The sequence below is a fragment of the Balaenoptera physalus genome, assembly GCF_965194825.1.
Source record: "Balaenoptera physalus genome assembly, chromosome: 8".
Classification (NCBI taxonomy): Eukaryota; Metazoa; Chordata; class Mammalia; order Artiodactyla; family Balaenopteridae; genus Balaenoptera; species Balaenoptera physalus.
Window position 1 is genome coordinate 105,998,128 of NC_138887.1, and position 19,512 is coordinate 106,017,639.

General features: G+C 41.1%; 1 protein-coding gene across 19 annotated transcripts in view; it reads left to right on the top strand.

Annotated features, from left to right (window-relative positions):
• The window catches only part of CALD1 (caldesmon 1), a 182,429-nt gene that overhangs the window by 149,010 nt on the left and 13,907 nt on the right, over positions 1–19,512 (top strand). For 11 of the 19 annotated variants that reach the window (XM_082472955.1, XM_082472939.1, XM_082472941.1 and 8 more), the window contains 4 exons: positions 1,722–2,124; positions 9,235–9,377; positions 13,199–13,457; positions 16,029–16,169. In XM_082472955.1, coding sequence (XP_082329081.1) covers positions 1,722–2,124; positions 9,235–9,377; positions 13,199–13,457; positions 16,029–16,169 — 946 coding nt within the window. Of the gene's footprint in view, positions 1–1,721; positions 2,683–3,973; positions 4,052–9,234; positions 9,378–13,198; positions 13,458–16,028; positions 16,170–19,512 lie in introns of all 19 variants that reach the window. The other 8 variants (XM_082472951.1, XM_082472950.1, XM_082472948.1 and 5 more) reach the window with 1 other exon arrangement.

The window sequence follows — 19,512 nt, forward strand, 5'->3', positions numbered from 1 at the left end:
TTAACTCAAGAGTTCTTTAAGCCAGCTAGCATTTTGGAATTTGGGGTACCTCTTAAAAATTATTTGAATTCAGTTGATCCAAATGCCTTATGTATATAGATTTTCCCCCTTAAATTCTAAACTATTTGCATTTTCAGAGAAATTTAATCCTTATGTGTCTAATTCATGGAGACAGTATCTTACAGCAACAGCTGAGGCCAAGAAAGTTTAGAACCTAGCCTTTAGTCTGCCATTTCTTGTTGTTAAATGTGAAATGTGTTTTTCCAAAATTAAGTGAACTTGAACTTCAAAAGGGCCAAGGTTGGTATGAACCATGAAATTTGATGGAGTTTCTAAACATTGCGAGGCATGTTCTTCCAACTCTGGTCACAGTCCTAGTATCACATGACTGGTTGTTTCCTGCAGTGAAGACCAGCACCCCTGGCATGGGCAGTGGCCAGCATCCTGCAATAGTGAGCACAGTGGTGGACATGCTACAGTCTGGTTTTTAGAGATTTTCTTTTCTTTTCTTATAAACATCAAATTTAACTATTCTTTGTCTACTGCAGAAAAGAAGGGCAAGAGACCCTTTATTCATGGAAATGTTGACAAAGAATGGAGATGGTATATTTATTAGTTAGGGCAACATCAGCTGCTTTAACAATGAGTCCCCAAATTTTAGTAGTTTGATGCAATAACACATACTAGTCCAGTGTGGGTATTTCTGACTGGTAGAACTGGTTCCCTATCTTCTTTCCTCCTGTGACTCTGTCAACTTCAGGGGCTTTGGAGTCCTCTGATCTAGCCAGTAGACAGAGATAGAAAGGGAAGAGAATGTACCTCTGCTTCTTACTTGTCCTGGTCTGGACATCTCACTTCTGCTCACATTTCATTGGAATTATTGGTCATGGGGCCCCACCTAGGGGCGGGGAAGAGGGGAGGGTGGGAAATATAATCCTTGACAGGCAATCACTTCCCTGTGACTAAGGAAAGAGGAGCATAAATTGTGGTGGACAGTTAGATGTCTCCACCATGGGGGTCACTGGCCTGAGTATAGCATCTCTGCACTATAACATACACCCCCATCCTCTCAAAGTGCTTAGAGTTCCAGCAATCCAGATCAGGAATTCCAGATGACTTGGCAACATGTGGGAACACTACATGATACAAGAGGAATTCATTTTTTCAGTTTGGTTCTTGTCTTAGTTTGAGTTCCCTGAAAGTCAGATTCTGAAACAAAGATTTGAGCACAGTTTACTTATAACATGATCCCAGGAAAAAGTGGTAGCAGTGTGGGGAAGTGAGACAGAGAAGGGAAAGCAACCAAATAACGGTTTCATTACCAAGCAAATTACCACTGTGGGTATCAGGAGCTTAATTCCACCGGGGAACTCTAAGATCCACTGCGGTATAGGCACCTCAGCGCTATCTGATTCCAAAGGTGAGGCGAGCTGAGGTATTTACGCATTAATGCTCATCAATTGTTGCTTGAGGCAAAATGCCCAGGTGGCATTAATACTCAGAGCACTTCTAGCGTACGGAATAGATTCCCCATGGCCAGAGAAAGACCATGGGCAAAGGTTTGCATATGCTGCCAGTTGAAAGCCAGGCAGGAATGTACTAATATGGGGTTGTATATGGGGAGATGTGTATATCTGCTACAGTTCCCATGTGGCACGGCACATGAGTCCAGCTGACCGATTAATCAGCAAGCTGTCCTTGCTGTTGTTTCTGTTGTCCAGTGTGCCCGACGAGGAGGTCAAGACGACCACCCCAGACACTCAGGTGGAGGCCGACGATGAGGCTGCACTCCTGGAGCGCCTGGCCCGACGGGAGGAAAGACGCCAGAAACGCCTTCAGGAAGCACTGGAGCGCCAGAAGGATTCTGACCCAACAATAGCAGATGCAAGTTTGTTGCTACCCAGCAGAAGAATGCAAAACAACGCAGCAGAAAATGAAATGGCGGAGAAGGAAGAAAAAAGCGAAAGTCGCCGAGAAAGATACGAGATAGAGGAAACAGAAACAGTCACCAAGTCCCACCAGAAGAATGAGTGGATGGATGCTGAAGAGAAAAAGGAAGAAGAAAAAGAAAAGGAGGACGAAGAAGAAGAGAAGCCAAAGCAAGGGAGCATTGAAGAAAATCAGGTAGAGGTGGTGGCAGAAGAGAAAGCAGCAGAAACCCAGGAGGAAACAGTAATGTCATTGAAAAATGGGCAAATCGGTACAGATGAGCCTAAGACAGAAGAGGAGAGGGAAAAAGGCTCAGATGAGATTCCCCATAATGAAAAGATGGAACAGGAAGCAAGGGAAAGAGCTGAGGCAGAAAGGGCCAGGTTGGAAGCAGAAGAAAGGGAAAGAATTAAAGCTGAGCAAGAACGAAAGATAGCAGAGGAGAAAGCAAGAAAGGAAGCAGAAGAAAAAGCAGCTGCACAAGAGAGAGAAAGACGGGAGGCAAAGGAGAGGGAAAGGATTAAGGAGGAGGAGAGAAGGGCAGCAGAGGAGAGGCAGAGGGCAAAGGCAGAGGAAGAAGAGAGAGCTAAGATAGAAGAGCAAAAACGTAAGAAGCAACTAGAAGAGAAAAAAAGGGAAATGCAAGAGAAAAAGATAAAAGGGGAAAAGGTAGAGGAGAAAACAGAAGGGAAGTGGGTCAATGAAAAGAAAGTACAAGAAGATAAACTTCAGACAGCTGTCCAAAAGAAACAGGTACAGTAAACATTTTGCACCAAACGTGTGATGCCTGCAACTTATGAGAAATGTAATGCACATCAAATTTGGGACTGAGCCCACATTCCTACAGCCCCACGTGCTTGATCATTTGGCAAGCTGCTCATTTTTTTAGGTCATAGCAATGTGCAAGCATAAAGCAATCAATTGATAGCTAACTATTCCACCAACCAAATTTACTGGTACAACCAGAGAGAAGTGAATTGCTCTGTGCTTGGTTGCTATGAATACCAGAAAAAATGAATTAACCCAAAGATGACAAATGTGGTGGTGCTGCATTGACTTATGATTCTGCACTGCATCTAAACTCATTCCTTTTAACAACTTATCTCTATCCACAGGTCTACATGAGGCAGGGGGACCGTAACTCCTCACTTTATCTGTGTGTTTGGCATTTAATAAAATATGCTAAAAGTTGGGGTGGGAAACTGACATGATGAATCATGGTCAGAAATATCATCTTAAGGAGGCAAAATAACCCCGTTGGAATTAACTGGTAATAAGGGAGGGAAAGGAGCCAGTTTGGACCTTTTATAAAAAGTGTCAAAACCCTGATTTGCCATCATGTAGACCTGAGCTTAATGTAAACTTGCAGAAAGCCATTCATCTGGGGTAGCATCCACTGAAAACTGACTGGCAATTAAGAGCACACGTTTTGCGTCTTTTACCATCTGGGTGACGCAAATTTATGTAGCACAAGGAAGTGTGGAAATTGGGGGTGGGGGAATATTTATAAGCTAAGAAATATTTTTTCGTCTGTCTGCAAGGCTGCATTAAAAGCACTATACCTAACCACCACCACCGTACCACCACCATCTACCCCGCAAAAAAAAAAAAAGAAAAAGAAAAAAGAAATGCTTGTGTATCCACGTTTCCAGAGAGAACTCTCTATCGCTAAGTCTGCATTGCACTGAAGTTGTCTTTCACTCCTGCTTCTTACAAGGGGCTCATAAACACAGCTTCCATTGAGATGATCAGGAACAAGATGCACCAGACCACACACAAGATTTGTCAACACGCACTAGATGCACCACATCACGCTAGATTTCAGTGAGCACGATGGCAGGCTCATGAGAAAAGATTCTGGTGGGAGGAAACTGTGCCACGTTGCTGTTCAGAACCACTGGCATGGGGGGAATGTGAGCATTGGGACAGCCACAGAGGAGTCACTCCACGCCACATGCAGAGTGACCTGAGCACCCTCTCACTCTTGTAAGCTAGCAAGGGCTTCTTTTAAATGAGTGACCTTACCATTCTTGAAAATAAAAAGGAAGAAGAAAGGGGGGCTAAAATGCAAGCTAAAAGAGGGAAGTCCCAAGAAGACAAGCCTACCTTCAAAAAAGAAGAGGTAAATATCATTGAGACAGAACCTAGTCATAAAGCCTCAGAGAGCAGCGTTCCATGGCATTTCAGGTCTGATGAACATTGTAACCTCTAATCCAGTGTTTCCCAAGCCATGACTCATGATCCACTGATGGTGAAATCAGCTTAAAGCATCTCAAAATTAGCTAACTGTGTCAATCTGTATTTCTAAAATGAAATAGAATAGAACATATCAGATGGCATCGTGGCCAGTAGGCATTGCACTGTGATATAAATTGTCTTTATTTACTGTGGGTCACAGTCAGAAAGCTTGAAAAACACTCCTCTGATCAATCTTACCCACTTTCTACTCTCCCAAGTGCTATTTTTTTTTCCTTGAGCCATCCTACTTTCGTTTCAATCATGAAATATTTCCAACTGGCTTTGATTAATGATTTAACTTTTCAAAGGAAAAATACTCCCACACATCTCAGTAAAAAATTTGATGAACTGAAGATGATATTTGGTTTTCAAAAGAAAAGTTTGGCACAGTGTTCTGCATTGCATTTCTGAGGCACACACAGGAGCTGGTGCCAGGGTGTTTGACTGTAGGTAAGTAAACAAGTCAGTGGACCAGAGCTGCAGAGAGAATGTCATTATGCCCCCGACATAATTAAAATGCTGCATCAGAAAGCCTGACCTTGTTTTAACCATCATGCTTATGTCAGTTCCAAGCAATCCTAAAAACTATGACAGTATTTAACAAGTTCAAAGTACTTAAACATGGTAAAATTAAAGTATCAAAGGTAGAAAGACTTGAATTACTCTGCCTGTGGGACTGAATTGTAGCTATTGAGCTCCAACTCAAATGGACGCTTGCTGCATTTCTCTGCCCGTTATGGCATAGAATAAGACACAGAAAAATCCATATTTAGCAAATAGATGAGATTAAACAGGGGAATGGTTATTTTCTTAAACTTTTTTTTCCTAAGGTTCACGTAAAAAGTAAGAACTCCTAGTTCATGTTACGTTTATTTTGTTTACGGTATGTGTTCCTCCCTGTTTCTAATAGAACTTGTGGTGGCTTGGGAGTGAAAACTGAATGTGAACACTGCCCAGTTAAAAGCAGGAGAAAGAGTAAATACTAATAACTAGAAAATTGAATTTGGCTCTAATGAAACAGCTAAAGAAATTGTTAAACATGTTGGGAGACATTGTTCTCATTTTGTAACAGAAGAACACCTACAAATTCATCTCCAAAACATGACAATTACCTTGGGACTAAACTCAAACAGAAATATCCCACATGGGTTCATCTCTAAAGCTAGTGTTTTGTGGGGAATATCTTTAAGTACAGAAGAAAGAGGGCATGAAATCATAACTCAGTGATTAAGTTAATGTGGAGGAGGAGAGGCTGAATAACTGTTTGAATTCATCCTAATTTAATTCAGTTCACTTAGATGTGATTTGTTTCTAATGACCAAGGCATTCTGTGTTCACGTATTGTGTCCGTGAGCTGGAAGGGGCTCATCAGCAGTCATCCAATCATCCTTTTGCCTCTTTTCAGATAAGGCCCCAGTTCAATAATGGCCATGGTATGATGATTTCAGACCTGCCTCTTTCCCTGTTTGCCCTCCAGCACGTTCCAGTGTCCCAAAACTTGGCCTCTTTTTGACACAAGGACAGGTTAGCTCCTCAACCCAAGCTTAAAAAAAAAAAAAAATCTGCTATTCCTGTTTTAACATTGCATACATAAATTACTAGTTGAATGACTAGATTTTCCCCCTCTCCAGCTATTTGTGTAGTTGCTTCATGTAGATAACTTTAAATCATATTTTACATGATTTAGCCATTGTAAACGCCCTCCTCCATCCCTGCCCCGCATCCCACCTTTTTGTTCCCCCCCTCAAAAAAAGTCTTTCCTTTGAATTCAAGGAACTACGCAGGATAGGTAAACACAAACCTCAGGTGAGCAACATTTCCAGAAGTCACTCCAATACCTTACAAAAAACCTTCTTTCTCCCAGTGCAGTTTAACTCTTTGTGGTGATGGATCGCAGATGACCAGCAACCTTGAAACCTAATTTAGCCTTTTCTCTTCCCCAACTATAAAATGCCTCCTTTTAATTAAAAAAAAATTTTTTTTATTGAAGTATAGTTGAAGTGCAGTGTTGTGTTAATTTCTGCTGTACAGCAAAGTGATTCGGTTATACAGATATATACATTCTTTTTTTTGATATTCTTTTCCATTACAGTTTATCATAGGATACTGAATATAGTTCCCTGTGCTATAAAATGCCTCCTTTTAGTTCTTGACCCCAGAGCTCTTTTTTCGTTCTGACCTCTAATAGGAAAACAGTTTCCAGCAGAGCTATTCATATAATATTGAAACTGATATTCATATCACGTAGGCCAGAGCCTCTCACTAAACATCAGTGTGCGTGCTGGTCACCTGGGAACCTTGTGAAACACAGACTCTGACTCAGTGGGTCTGAGTAGAGCCTCAGCTCCCTGGTGAAATCCATGTTGTCCGTGGACCAGTAGCAAGTAGCAAGGATATCCATGTGGTAGACATTGGACTTGGAAAAGGAATTGAGGCTTCTGAACCTAACAAAAGTATATTCAACTTAGTCTGAAAAACTGTAACTTGCAACAGTTCTTATCACTATTCTGGAATCAAATGATGCAAAGCGATGCAGCACAGAGACTGGCGTCTCAGTCCTTTCAGACTTGCTCACAACCTTCTGAGTGTCTCTCTGGCACAAGGGCATGTCACTGGAATTCCCAGCCCACACACATACACCCATGTGTTATCCCACTGAATATCCCAGATACCCATAGTGTTATCCCAATGATCACATTTGACCAGAGCCTTTCATATGAGCATGCTGGTGTTATCTGTATAGGAAGCACTTTAGCTCCTTCAGGATACGTAACCCCGTATTAATCCATCAGCATAGATTCTCTTCATGGTAACATTTTGATCTAGAGGCTCTAATGCTTTTCCGAGTGGGCTCAGAATATCCCATTAGCTTAGGTTGAATCTGCTATAGAATCCATCCCACTGTGCTTCCTAAAGTGTTATGGAATTACTTTATTTATTCATTTCCCAGAAAGAAAAGATAATTTGCAGTCAGCACCATTATCATTATTTCATTGGGAATTTTTCTAAGAAAGTCTTCCAAAGAGAATATAAGCATACCATCTACCATAACTTTGCCAATAAAGGCAGAGCTTGAAAAAAAGGGATTTTTCTTCTGTTAGACATGTATTGTTTTACAAATCTATTTTATACACATGGTAAATTAGATAGTACATTTTTGGATGGTAAATTAGATAGTACATTTTGGGAGGTATCTGGGAAATATCTCAGACTCCAAAATATGAGAAACGAGTTAAAGGAATTTCTCTTTGTATAGTGCTCCACAAACTATGAGATTTGACTCACAATTTCTTTCATGGGTTCCCTGAAATGGGACCCCATCACCCTTAAACGTGTATCCCCAGATACTTCTTAACCAGGATATAAACTCCAGTCCATAGTTTCTGGAACTATACCCGACAATGGTAGGTCAAAACGAGAAGAGACTTTGCTTGCTCCTGCCTGCCCAATGAATACTGATTTACCATCAGGCAAGGATAGTCACCAAGGAGCCTTATTAAAGCTGTAGGACAGACTAGGAGCTTCCTTCTCTTCTCTGTCGCCTCTCAGGACAAATCTGGAGCCAAGAGGGAAATGACAGGATGAAAGATTAGGAAGGGATCGTCTAGTCCACCCGTCTCTTTTTATGTACATGGAGCCAGCATTCCAGAAAAGCTAGGTGACTTCAAGTAACAGCTAGTTTGTTGACAGCAATAGAACTAAAACTCGGATTACAAAGCTCTCAGAGAGAATGGCAAAATAACAACCCCCTCTTCAGCATGTCCAAGGGATGTCCTAGATATATGCCCCTCGGAGAAAGATTAAAGTCTTAACTGATTAGGGCAACATGGTAGTGAATAGTCCATCAATAGTAATTTAATCAAATAATACTCAACAAAGGCAATCAGGCAAAGGACTACTGAAGGTTCATCAGTAAAGAGCAAAAAAATGTCCTCTGCTTAGTAAAACATGCACTTGGGTGGGGGTTAGGTATCTGAAGTATAACAGCTGCGAAGAGGTGAGTGATGAGGTAAGGGGAGACCATCCTGGGCAGTCCCTGAAGCCCTGAGTTCTTATGCCCAAACCCTCCTCCTTAGGTTTCTTTATAAGGTTAGTGCTTTGTCACTGTCTTGAAATGAGAAATAATGAGCCTCACCTGTTTTCACACTCATTTTTTAAGAATGGGTGAGATGATAAAGTAATCTGAACTCCTTTACCCCCCAAAAAAGCTATGTAAATTCAGTATACTTTGAAATAATCTGTCTCACTTACTGTGAGGAACTTGTAACCCAAAACCCACAAAAAAATATTAAAGCTAACACCTGCTCTCCACGTATCACCTTCCTCTGTCTTCCACAACAATCATAAAGCCACTTCCAGAGACTAAATTATTACCTTCAGTGGAAGTCAAAGTCAACCCTGGAATTTTTCCTGTTCCATTCTATCTTTAATGGTTGAGATGACTACAAACATGGCCCTATAGGTCTCTGAGTCATCCCACTAAAGGTAGGGTTATTATGTCTTCTATCCTGAGGACCCTAATTATTCATTTGATTAAAATACTAGGGTGGTCTTCCTCTGACATCTGCCAAAATTGGCTTGACAGATCTGGCTCAGTAGGTTTCTTATTCCCTCCTCAACACATCTGTGTCCTTCTCAAAGAAGTGCCCTTCATCCAAGAAGAAATCTGTCCAAGCAACCTGGCCATTCTCCCATCAAGGCCACACTAATAATTGCTCCTCCCAGTGGGAACTGAAAACAACCACTCTTATGTGGAGTTCCCAGAACACAATAGTTTCTAAGTGCTAACACCTCCACTACTTTTGAAAATAAAACCTCAATGAAATAAAGGATGATCTTGACCTCCTAAAACTGTGGTCAAGGTCTTTGCTCTGAGGCTGGAGGACCATAGCTTATGCTCTAAGAATTTCCTCTGATTCCAGCTCTACCACATCATTCTCCAGTAGTTTGTTTTACTTCTGAGTTTTCTGGCTTCCTAACGATGTTGGGTCTTATTTGGTGATACCAACCAAAACCTAATTAAGATTATTATCATTATGTTTCTTCCTGATATGTACCATTGGTTAGATCAAAGATGAGAAGACTAAAAAGGACAAAGAAAGCAAAGAAGTTAAGAGCTTCTTGGATGGAAAGAAGGGATTTACAGAAATGAAGTCGCAGAATGGAGAATTCATGACCCACAAACTTAAACACACTGAGAATACTTTCAGGTAAGAAGTTGTGGCTAGTTAACAGTGACTGTGTTCATATGTGAAAAAACAATAATAATAATCAGTCTCCCTACCCTGTGCTTCCAGACAGAAATGTGCTAACAGGCAACATACTTTTGTTGTGAGGTCATTGGCCATTGTCTTAGAGATACTCAGTCAGCAGGTCTGGCTATCAATCACTAACAGGAGACCAGCAGGCATTGCTCAGACAAGGTTTGATCTGCTTTTCCCATTATTTGGCAAGGCAGATCATGCTTGGCATCCATGTTTTTGTTCGCTGATCTAATATGTTCATGTAAGATCAGTTTATTAGAAAACATTATGACTGGAGTTGTCATTGACTCATTCTCTGTATGGTCCAGCCAACTTCATAAGAGACCCTTCTCAGTACCATTTTAAAGAGTGTATTTTCTAAAGGTTGTAAATAAATTGCTGCATAAAACTTAGATTTCCCTGTGGCCAAATACTTTGGAAACATTGGGTTAAACTAAATGAGTCAGATCTCTTTACCAGTTTGAGAGCCCTTGATGTTAATTTGCCTTGGGAATCTCTAAGAGGGAGGAAGAGGGCATGCAGCTAATGCTCCAGTTTGGAAAACCCTCTTGCAGAGCTTCAGCTTCCCCTCCTTATCCCCTCCCCCATTATGGCGATTGATTTTAGGACAGATAGACAAGTATATGCAGGCAAATCCTCACTTCTAGGTACGTTGACTATGGAGAGCCCCCCATCAGCTTTGTAGAAGGACTCAAGTTGCAGAAGCCTGCCATGGACACCTGGCTACCTAACTCTCTGTGCCCCATTCCTACACACACACTCCCTCCAACCGCTAGTGCCAAATTCCAATCTCTGTTATGTCAGTGGCTGCTGTGCCAGGTGTTCTGGAAAAGAGTCTTGGGTCCCTGTAACATGGATTCCCATGGGGTTGTTCTTTGGCAGCCGCCTTGCCTGTAGACCCTGTTTTTCGGAACACTTCAAAGAAGAAAGTTCCAAGTAGGTATTGTATAGAAGTCAGACTGCTCCTTACACCAAAGCATGTGTAATATCCAGAAGCAAACGGAACTACTAAGGATGGACATTTCCAGCTGCTCTAAGATGTTACGTAAATATAGTTGTTCCCAAACAATTTTTCTACACAAAAATTTGAGCAGAAACCTAGTCACAATTATCCAAAAGAGAACCGAAAGCACATGGAAGAAAAGGTGTGTATTCAAAGACTAAATAAAGTGTGAAGGAGTGAGAAGGGTAGAACCTATAGATGTTACTTGGGATTGGCAAGAAAGTAGATGTAAAAATGAAGTTTATTAGGAATTCATAGAAAATCTAGAAATCAAGTTTGATTCAGGCTGATAAGCTGAGTGCAGAGCTTGCTGAAGCGCCAGTAGTTTAATGTGTTAAAGCACTAGAACAGTGTCAGGTTCATAAAAAGTGTTCAAAGAATATTACCTAATAATATTATTGTATAATTACTTGATAGTTTAAAACGTGTTGTAGATAAGAGTACAATTTTGTTAAGAGAAATAACATTAAAAAAATCTGTCAGTAGAAAGAAGTTTGGTTAACAATTGGCAAACTTGTCAACCAGCTTCAGTCAAAGCTCAAATTAATAATTAACATGCCCATTGTTTGAAAATCCAGATAACTGGCTAACTCAAAGAGAGAAGTCACAAGGGATGGCAACAGATTAAGCAGTGAGAACCCGCAAATGGGACTCTTGCTTTAATTTTTCTATGTCTGGGCAGAAGAAAAATGAAACAAGCTGCCACCATATTGTTAGTTTTTGTTTAGCTGCCAGCATACCTTAGATTTAGTTTCAATTAGAAGTTGATGCCGATAGACGCCTCGTTTTGCTCCATATGGTTACAAGGTGAGGAGCCAGGAAGGGAGTAAGAGCCTCTATTTACCTTAGCTTAGTGCCTAATAGTCTAACTGAAAACAAACTGTGTTCATGGTGAAAGGTCTGATGTTCATCTCAACTTTCACCTAGCGAAGCCAAGGATAGAGGAAAGAACCTTCTGGAAGAAATTTCCATATTAGTGCTACCCTAATGCTGAGGGCATGCCTGCATATCTGAGCAGAGGTGATGTGGACAGAACTCTTGTTCCTGTTTTGAGCATAGCTCCTTTTGTTTGATTTAATTACTGTTCCCTTTGATAGACCCGTTTTCTTATAGCTAAATTGTTTTCTCTAAAACGTGACATGAAAATCTCAATTCAAGGAGCAAGTTAAGTACCCATCACCCAAGGAAACCACCAGTAACATTTTTTCCAGATGCTCTCTATGTATATACATTCAAAACACACACACACATATACATATAGTATGTATATGTGTATATAATTATAAATCTCTATTTTAAAGTGATTCTTGCTTTGTGCATAGCAATGTGTCTTAGCTAGCCTTCTATACCAGTGAATATAAGCCTACAGTTAATGTTAAAGTGTCCCACGGGGTGGATGGGTCATGATTTATTTAACCAGTCCCTAATGATGGGCATTTGAATGCCCAATATAAAGACTGAGTGACACGTAGTGGAATCCAGAGAAGTTTCTCTGGGCATGTGTTTGCCAGTCCTACCAGACACTAACACGATGAACACAAAGAGAGAGCAAACTCATCTCTGAAGATAGAGAGACTTTAACTGAAAGGGGAGAGTTCCTGTCTGTAGGCACAGGCCTATGGGCCTTTAGGACTAAAAAAGCAATACCAAGTTTTAAGGGACGCTCTAACCTTGAATGAGTTAAAAATAAAAGTTCATCTTTAGCCATCAAGAACCTAGCACAATATTCTTTAACTTTTTAACCTCAACTTCTAGTAAGAAATTTTACATCATAACCCATTACACATCTACATATATATTTATAATTGAAACAAGCACATCAAGAATTGGTCTTTTCCCTTGTTCCATGCAATGCCCTCTGATGTTTTCTAGTTCATTTTTTAAACACTAATTACAGTCCACTAAATAGATTTTCCAACCTGCAGCTTGAAATGCATAGTCCTAAAGGACATAGTTTATTCAGAACTACCTCATTATTTTAAAAGCATGAGACGTACCTCATTATTTTAAAAGCATGAGACGTACACATAAGATCAATATTGGTAACTGTGTAATCTTGAACTCATTTTCTGTTTTATTCTTCTTGCTTCATAGCTAGAAACACTGTGCCATTCTCTACATGGAATAAATGATACTAGATGGTAGTAATTCATCTGTTACAAAAGTGTCAGAAATGGGCTACCTATGTTCAGATACAGTTAAGAATGCCCTCACTACTTGTTAATGAGTATTTAAACAAGATTTCTTCTTTTTGTGGCTGAATGATATTCCATTGTATGTATTTTTACCACGTTTTCTTTATACATTCATCCATCAATGGACACTTGGGTTGTTTCCATACCTTGGCTACTGTAAATTATGCTGCATGACCACGGGGGTGCATGTGTCTTTTTGAGTCACTGTTTTTATTTTCTTTGGATCAATACCCAGAAGTGGAATTGCTGGGTCATATGGCAGTTCTACTTTTAATTTTTTGAGGAACCTCCATAGTGGCTGCATCAATTTAGAATCCCACCAACAGTGCCTATTTGCCCCCATTGTACAGTCAAGGAAACCCAGGGTAAGTGGCAGAGCAGGGGCTCAGATTCAGACCTGGAGATTCCAGGTGGACCCCAACTTACCCCTTGGACAGGTGTGAGGACCCACTGTCCAGTGAGGGCAGAGGAGATTTCGGTGTGGGATGCAAAGCCTGCAGACCGACATCCCCTCCCTAAGGCGGGAGGAGGGGAGCTGCAAGGTAGACGTGTGTCCAACTCCTTTGCAGCCGCCCTGGAGGGAGGACCAGCGAGGCCAAGGAGGCTGAAGGTGCTTCCCAAGTGGAAGCCGGCAAGCGGCTGGAGGAGCTGCGCCGCCGCCGCGGGGAAACTGAAAGCGAGGAGTTCGAGAAGCTCAAGCAAAAGCAGCAGGAGGCAGCCTTGGAGCTGGAGGAGCTGAAGAAGAAGAGGGAGGAGCGGAGGAAGGTCCTGGAGGAGGAGGAGCAGAGGAGGAGGCAGGAGGAAGCAGAGCGAAAGGTCAGAGAGGAGGTAAGGCGAGCGCAGCGCGGCCCGGCGGGCGTCGGTCTTCCCCAAGCCCCTGAGGACGTGTCTCCGGTGACCCTTCCAGCCCCGGAAATAGTTTCTTCCCAGGTGAACTGCTGCTGCTCTTTCGAACATGAATTCTTACAAATACATTTGAAGGTTAATCAGCTTGCTGTGTGCTAGGCATGGTTCTAAAGCTTTTATCCACATTAGTTTATGCACTTCTAAGAACTCTCTGATATGGGTAGTCTTCTCATCCCCATTTTACAGATCAGGAAACTGAGGCACAGAGAGGTTTTTGTCATTTTCCCCAGGTTCCACTTGTCTGAATCCATGACCCTGTAATGTCCTCCAATAAAGAACAGTTAGCAGAGAAGGATGAAAAAGTCTGCAGATTGGTTACAAGAACCGAGTCACATAATCATGATAGTTGTTTTTTGATATTTGAAGAGGTTTTATAGAGAAGATATTCAAAAATAGTTTTTGGGGTGCTTTAAGTGGAAGAGTAAGTAACTAGATTTTCACAGGCAGTGACAGTGTTGTTCGTTACTGTATACCCAGGACCCAGCCCAGCGCCAGGCATGTAGCAGCAACCCCGTAATTATGAACAGATGAATTTGTTCCGTCTTTTTAAACAGAACTGAAAACAACAGATAAAGTTACAAGAAGGCAAATTTTGAAAACTGAACAAGTGCTTAACCAACTACTGTAAGCATTGCTACAGTTTACAAGGTGCATTTTTTCCTTTCATCCTGAGGTACATTATTCTCATTTTATAGACAAAGAAGTGGGAATCAAATAGTTTGAGTAACCTGTGTGAAGTTACTTGACTAATAAGTGATAGAATTGGTACTGAGACCCAGCTTCTCCAACTCAGCCTAGAACTTTTCCCACAAATCTTTGGAGATAGTGCTCTCCCATCATTAAAAAATATGTAAAAAGACTTTAGATGACTTTCCAACGTGGATCCTATACAAACATTCCCTGAACTGTGGAAAGTTTGGATAAATTATTTCAAGATCTCTTTCAACTCCAGCTCTTAATGAGCCAATGATCTTTGGATAGGAAGTAATTGGGATGATAGAGCTTTAGAATCAGACACTCTGCCACTGGCAAGCTGGGACCTTGGGAGAGTCACTGGACTACTCTGAGACCTCTTTTCCTTAACTGTGAAATATCTACTTTCAGGATTGTGGCGATGATTAAATCATTGTATTCAGGGTGCCTTGTACATAATAGGCACTCAGAAAGTCATGGTTATCATTATTGTTATTGTTATCTAGAGGAGCAGAATATCAATGAAAGCAGAAGAGAAACGTGAACTCTGAGAAGTGGGTTGGACCTAGAAGATGATTTGGTCTAACCCCCTACAAGCACAGTGTCTTAGTTCTGGCTGCTGTAACAAACTGCCATAGACTGGGTGGCTGATAAGCAATAGAAATTTATTTCTCGTAGTTGTGAGGCTAGGAAGTCCAAGATCAGAGTCCAGCAAATTCTCTGTCTAGTGAGACCTCACTTCCCAGTTCACAGACGGCAGTCTTCTCACTGTGTCCTCGCAGAGCAGAAGGGGTAAGAGAGCTAGCTCCCTGGGGCCTCTTTTGCAAGGGCACTGTCCATTCATAAATGTTCACTCTCATGATCTAATCACCTCCCCAGAGCCCCGCCTCCTAATACCATCACTTTGGGGGGTTAGGATTTCAACATATGGATTTTGGGGGGACACAGATATTCAGTCCATAACACACAGGATCCTTCTGCAACATCCTCTGAGAGATGAACATCCGGTCCCTGCTTGAGAACATCCAGTTTGAAAACTACAAAGACTACATAAATCTCTCAGAAAATTGATCATAGAGGTTATGCAGGTTGATGAGAAGACAGGGGAGAGTATTTTAGGCCAGGAGTGAAGGCACAGAGGGGTTAATGAGACAGATTGTAAACATCTGTGATTTTACCACTAGGGTGCAATATCTACACCATTTCAGGTTTGTCAAACCATCTAAAATAATCTACTCAACTGAGGTGGGGACAACCATGAAATCGTCTCTTGTACAATTTAGTAACTATAGTAACATACATTTGTATAACTTTGCACATAAATCATCTCATTTGTCTTCGCAACTCTCCTAGGAAGCAGGCAGAAGGGATACTTATTTCACATGCACAAAATGGAAGGTCAGTCTTAGATGACTTGACAGGATGATGACGGCAATGCCGATCGTCACGCTGAGCGCCAGTCCACGCATTTTACAGGGGCTTCCTCATTCAGTCCTCGTAGAAGCCCTAGTCAGTGGATATTATTATCATCCCCATTTTACAGATGAGGAAACCTAGGCACAGAGCAGGTGAGTAACATGGCCAAGGTCGCACAGTCGAGAAGGGGCAGCCCAGAGTGCTTGTCGACAGTTAGACTCACAAGCTCAGGCTTAACCTCTGGTGCCACCCTTGAGGAAGGGATAGCATCCTTTCTAGAACCTGGGTCTTTTTCCTCTGGGACTCTGCTTTCCCCTACAGCACTCTTTCCTTTTGGCTTGAAGCTGATATTGACGTCCTTGTTATTTGTTCTTTCTCTCTTAGGAAGAGAAGAGGAGGCTAAAGGAAGAGATTGAAAGGCGAAGGGCAGAAGCTGCTGAGAAACGCCAAAAGATGCCAGAAGATGGCTTATCAGACGACAAGAAGCCCTTCAAGTGTTTCACTCCTAAAGGGTCATCTCTCAAGGTATTTTTTCCCCAGAAAACCTTCGTATAATATGTCTATTAAAATATAATAGAAATGTGATTTTAGCCCCTGATTTAGTTATTGATTATTTGAAGTTTTGCTTCATTTATCTTTTTGCTCCTTCTTTCAGCAATTTCACAGCTTCTTTTTGTTTTCAAGATATGGAAAGGAGAGAAATAAAGTGGAGAAATTTTTGTCTGTTGTTTATTAGATCTTTGGTATACATTAAAAAGACCTTTGGTGATTATCTCTGGATCTCACTGACCCACGCCCTCCACATGCCTTATTACTTTGAGCAAATAAAACTGGAAACATTTAAACTTTATAAAGTGGGCAAATATATTTTAAAGGTTTAAGCTGCTTTTCATGCTAATGTTCATTTTTTTCCTTTGTCATTATTAAGAGCAGCACAGCTGGAAATGGTACATGTCAAATTTTAAAGCTGTTATCATGGGAGGAGATGAAATGTGACTCGGATAGGCTCCTTTGCCAGGATGAGTTTGGTCCGACTACTGCCTTCGTAGAGCATAATTCCTAGTGACTTGGAAGTGCTGCTGAAAGAAAAGAGAATGAGCAGAAAGGAGCTGACTCAGGGAGATGATGGGGTGGTTGCCATGGAGGAACAAGAGCGCAGACTCAAATACTTATTTTTGCTTATACGGTTAGCATGTTTTGAGTACCTGACACAGTGAAAATACTCAACAAGTATTTATTGAATGAATGCATGAATGAATGAATCTTCAGAGATTGGAACTTTGAGCAATTTTTATTTTACCCTCATTTTCCATCAACCTAGTTAGGTTACAAAGCACTGACAACAGGTAAAGCCGGTATAGAATCATAGCCAGGCTCCAGCTGGTTAATGTGTGCATGTGTGTATCATTGTGTGTGAGGTCTAATGTCCACACTAAAATGATCAAAAGCCAGTTACTTACGTTTTACAGTTATTACCTGTTTCACATGAAAAACAGTATGTTTTATCCCCAGATAACTTCACTTGGTCTTTAGAATGGTCTGGGTCCCAGTCCACCATAGTTCTAACTCCTCCCAAATAAACTCCTTATACTTGAACCCTCGTCTCAAGAGCGGCTTCAGGGGGAATCCAAACTAAACCACAGGGAGATTTTCTTATTTAATGTTTGATATTTATAACAAATCTAATGTGCGCTATGTGCTGTGAAGGCGAGAAGCACAAAGCAAGGTCACTGCCCCTAGGGCACTAATATAATTGACCGCCTCAGGAGAATTCAAGAATTACAAAGGTAATGAAGTGCAGACTACCAGCTCGGTCAGGTCTCCGAGTGGAGCAAGAGGAGGAGAGAGAGGCTTTGTTGAGTAGGTGAGCTTCATTTACGGATCTGAAATTTGAATTTCATAAAATCTTCCTATGTCACAAAATATTCTTTTGATTTTTTTCCAACCATTTAAAAATGTAAAATGTTCTTAGCTTTTGGGTGGGTGGAGGACATGGGCAAATGGGCCATAGTTTGCGTACCCCTGCTGTAGGAGAAAGAGCAGAAAGGCAAACCCTGCTCAGTTCAGACCATCTCTGTGCAGGCACCAGGTCCCTCCTCAGTCTGGGTCCTTCTATTCCTGGCTCATCAATAATTAAAGAAAACCATGTTCTCTCTCTTTCAACCTTCCTTCAAATGCCACTCAAGCTAAGCTTTCCTTGAACTGTCTTGGGAACATGAGGAAAGTAGTAGTCATCTAGACTTCGAATTTGTACTCCTTTTTTTTCGAAGAAACTGCAACCCATCCTCCTCCAGCCATCTCTCTACCAAGTTTCCAACTTAACTTCTCTAGTGTTTCCATCAGCCAGACTCCTGGGTTCCCAGAAAGCCATTTATCTACTCACTCTGGTAGAGAGGCACATGTGAGCAATCAAAGTTGATATGTAAAAAAGAAAAAACACATTTTTAATTTCTGTGTAACAGAGACATGCTTTCAAGAACAGACAGTCTAGTGCTTTTCTCCATAGTATGTGCCTTGAAGAACCTGCTGTGGCTCTTGTTTTAGAACTTAATTTCATGTCCTACAATTGAATTCCTGCAACTATTGATACTCTTGGCCCTGTAACTTTTATAAATGGTCACAAGCTAACATTGTCAAATGCCAGTGGGAGGAGAAACATTTGATATTTGACCTCAAGATATTATCAACTGGTGTATTTTGTTAATTTCTCATGACTTATATTCCTTGTCTGGGAAGCTCAGAACCTGGTTTCTCATAGTTAAATTATGCTAGCAGTGAATGATTTTTCTTACATAAGACATGCAAAGAATAAGTTTTAAGTAATTTAAATTTAGAATTTTGTTTTTATTATTATTGTTTTCATATACTGGTGGTGGAAGGAGTGTGGAGTAAGGAGAGCGCCAGTTTGCTGAAATGTGTGGGGTTTTCCCCTGAGTTTTTCTGGGACAACACTGCCACCTCTTGGTCTTCAGAAGAACCAATTTCCCCCTTTAAACTCCTTAAGCAGGAGATTTAATTTACAAATTTAGTACAAATTGTTACATTACCCAGAGTCACTAAGGGCAGGAATTTTCCAACAAGAGTACATCAGTAATGGATGGTAAATCCAGATAAAATGTGATAATGAAGTCAAGCTGTATTGAATATTGTAGATACAAAAGGAGACGGTAGAGTCTGAGAGCCTCTGTAGTGTGAATAAATGTGATGGCCAAGGTTAAGAAGATGATCCCCGAGTCAGAATGATGCTAGAGGTGCTACAAAGAACAAGTCTCACCTCTGCCTCCCCTCTCCACTGGCCTTCCCCCACGCTGACCGCTTCTCCAGTCTTCAGTCCCACCACTCTACGTGCCTCTTGGTTCCCCAAATCTTTGTATATGTGTTTGCTCTGCTAGAAATGTCCTCCCCCCTCTAACTCATGCACTCCCACCCTCACTTTCATGAACTCATTTATAAAGCTGTGTAAACTATAAACTACAGATCTCAGCTCAAATACCAGAACATCTGAAAAGCCTTCTCGAATTCCCCCATTTTCTTATCTTTAATATGGTACCTACCACTGAATTTAAAATTTTTCATTTATGTGTTCTACTAGTCTCCCCTACTGACTCCTTAAAGAATTGGAACCCTGTCTTATACATCGTTGGGTGTTCAACTTTATATAATAGGTACTCACGTATAATTTATTGGTTGGTTGGTTGTTTGACTGACAGGTTGGCAGGGTTAAATCAGGATGGATAGATGGGTGAATAATATTAAAAGTGCCAGTGCATTGCGTGGTTCTAATGTGTTTTACCTCATTCAACTGGGAACTTTTTCTCCAGAAATGCACTTCTAAGTTTATGTTAAAATCAGAAAAATAAGACTTAAG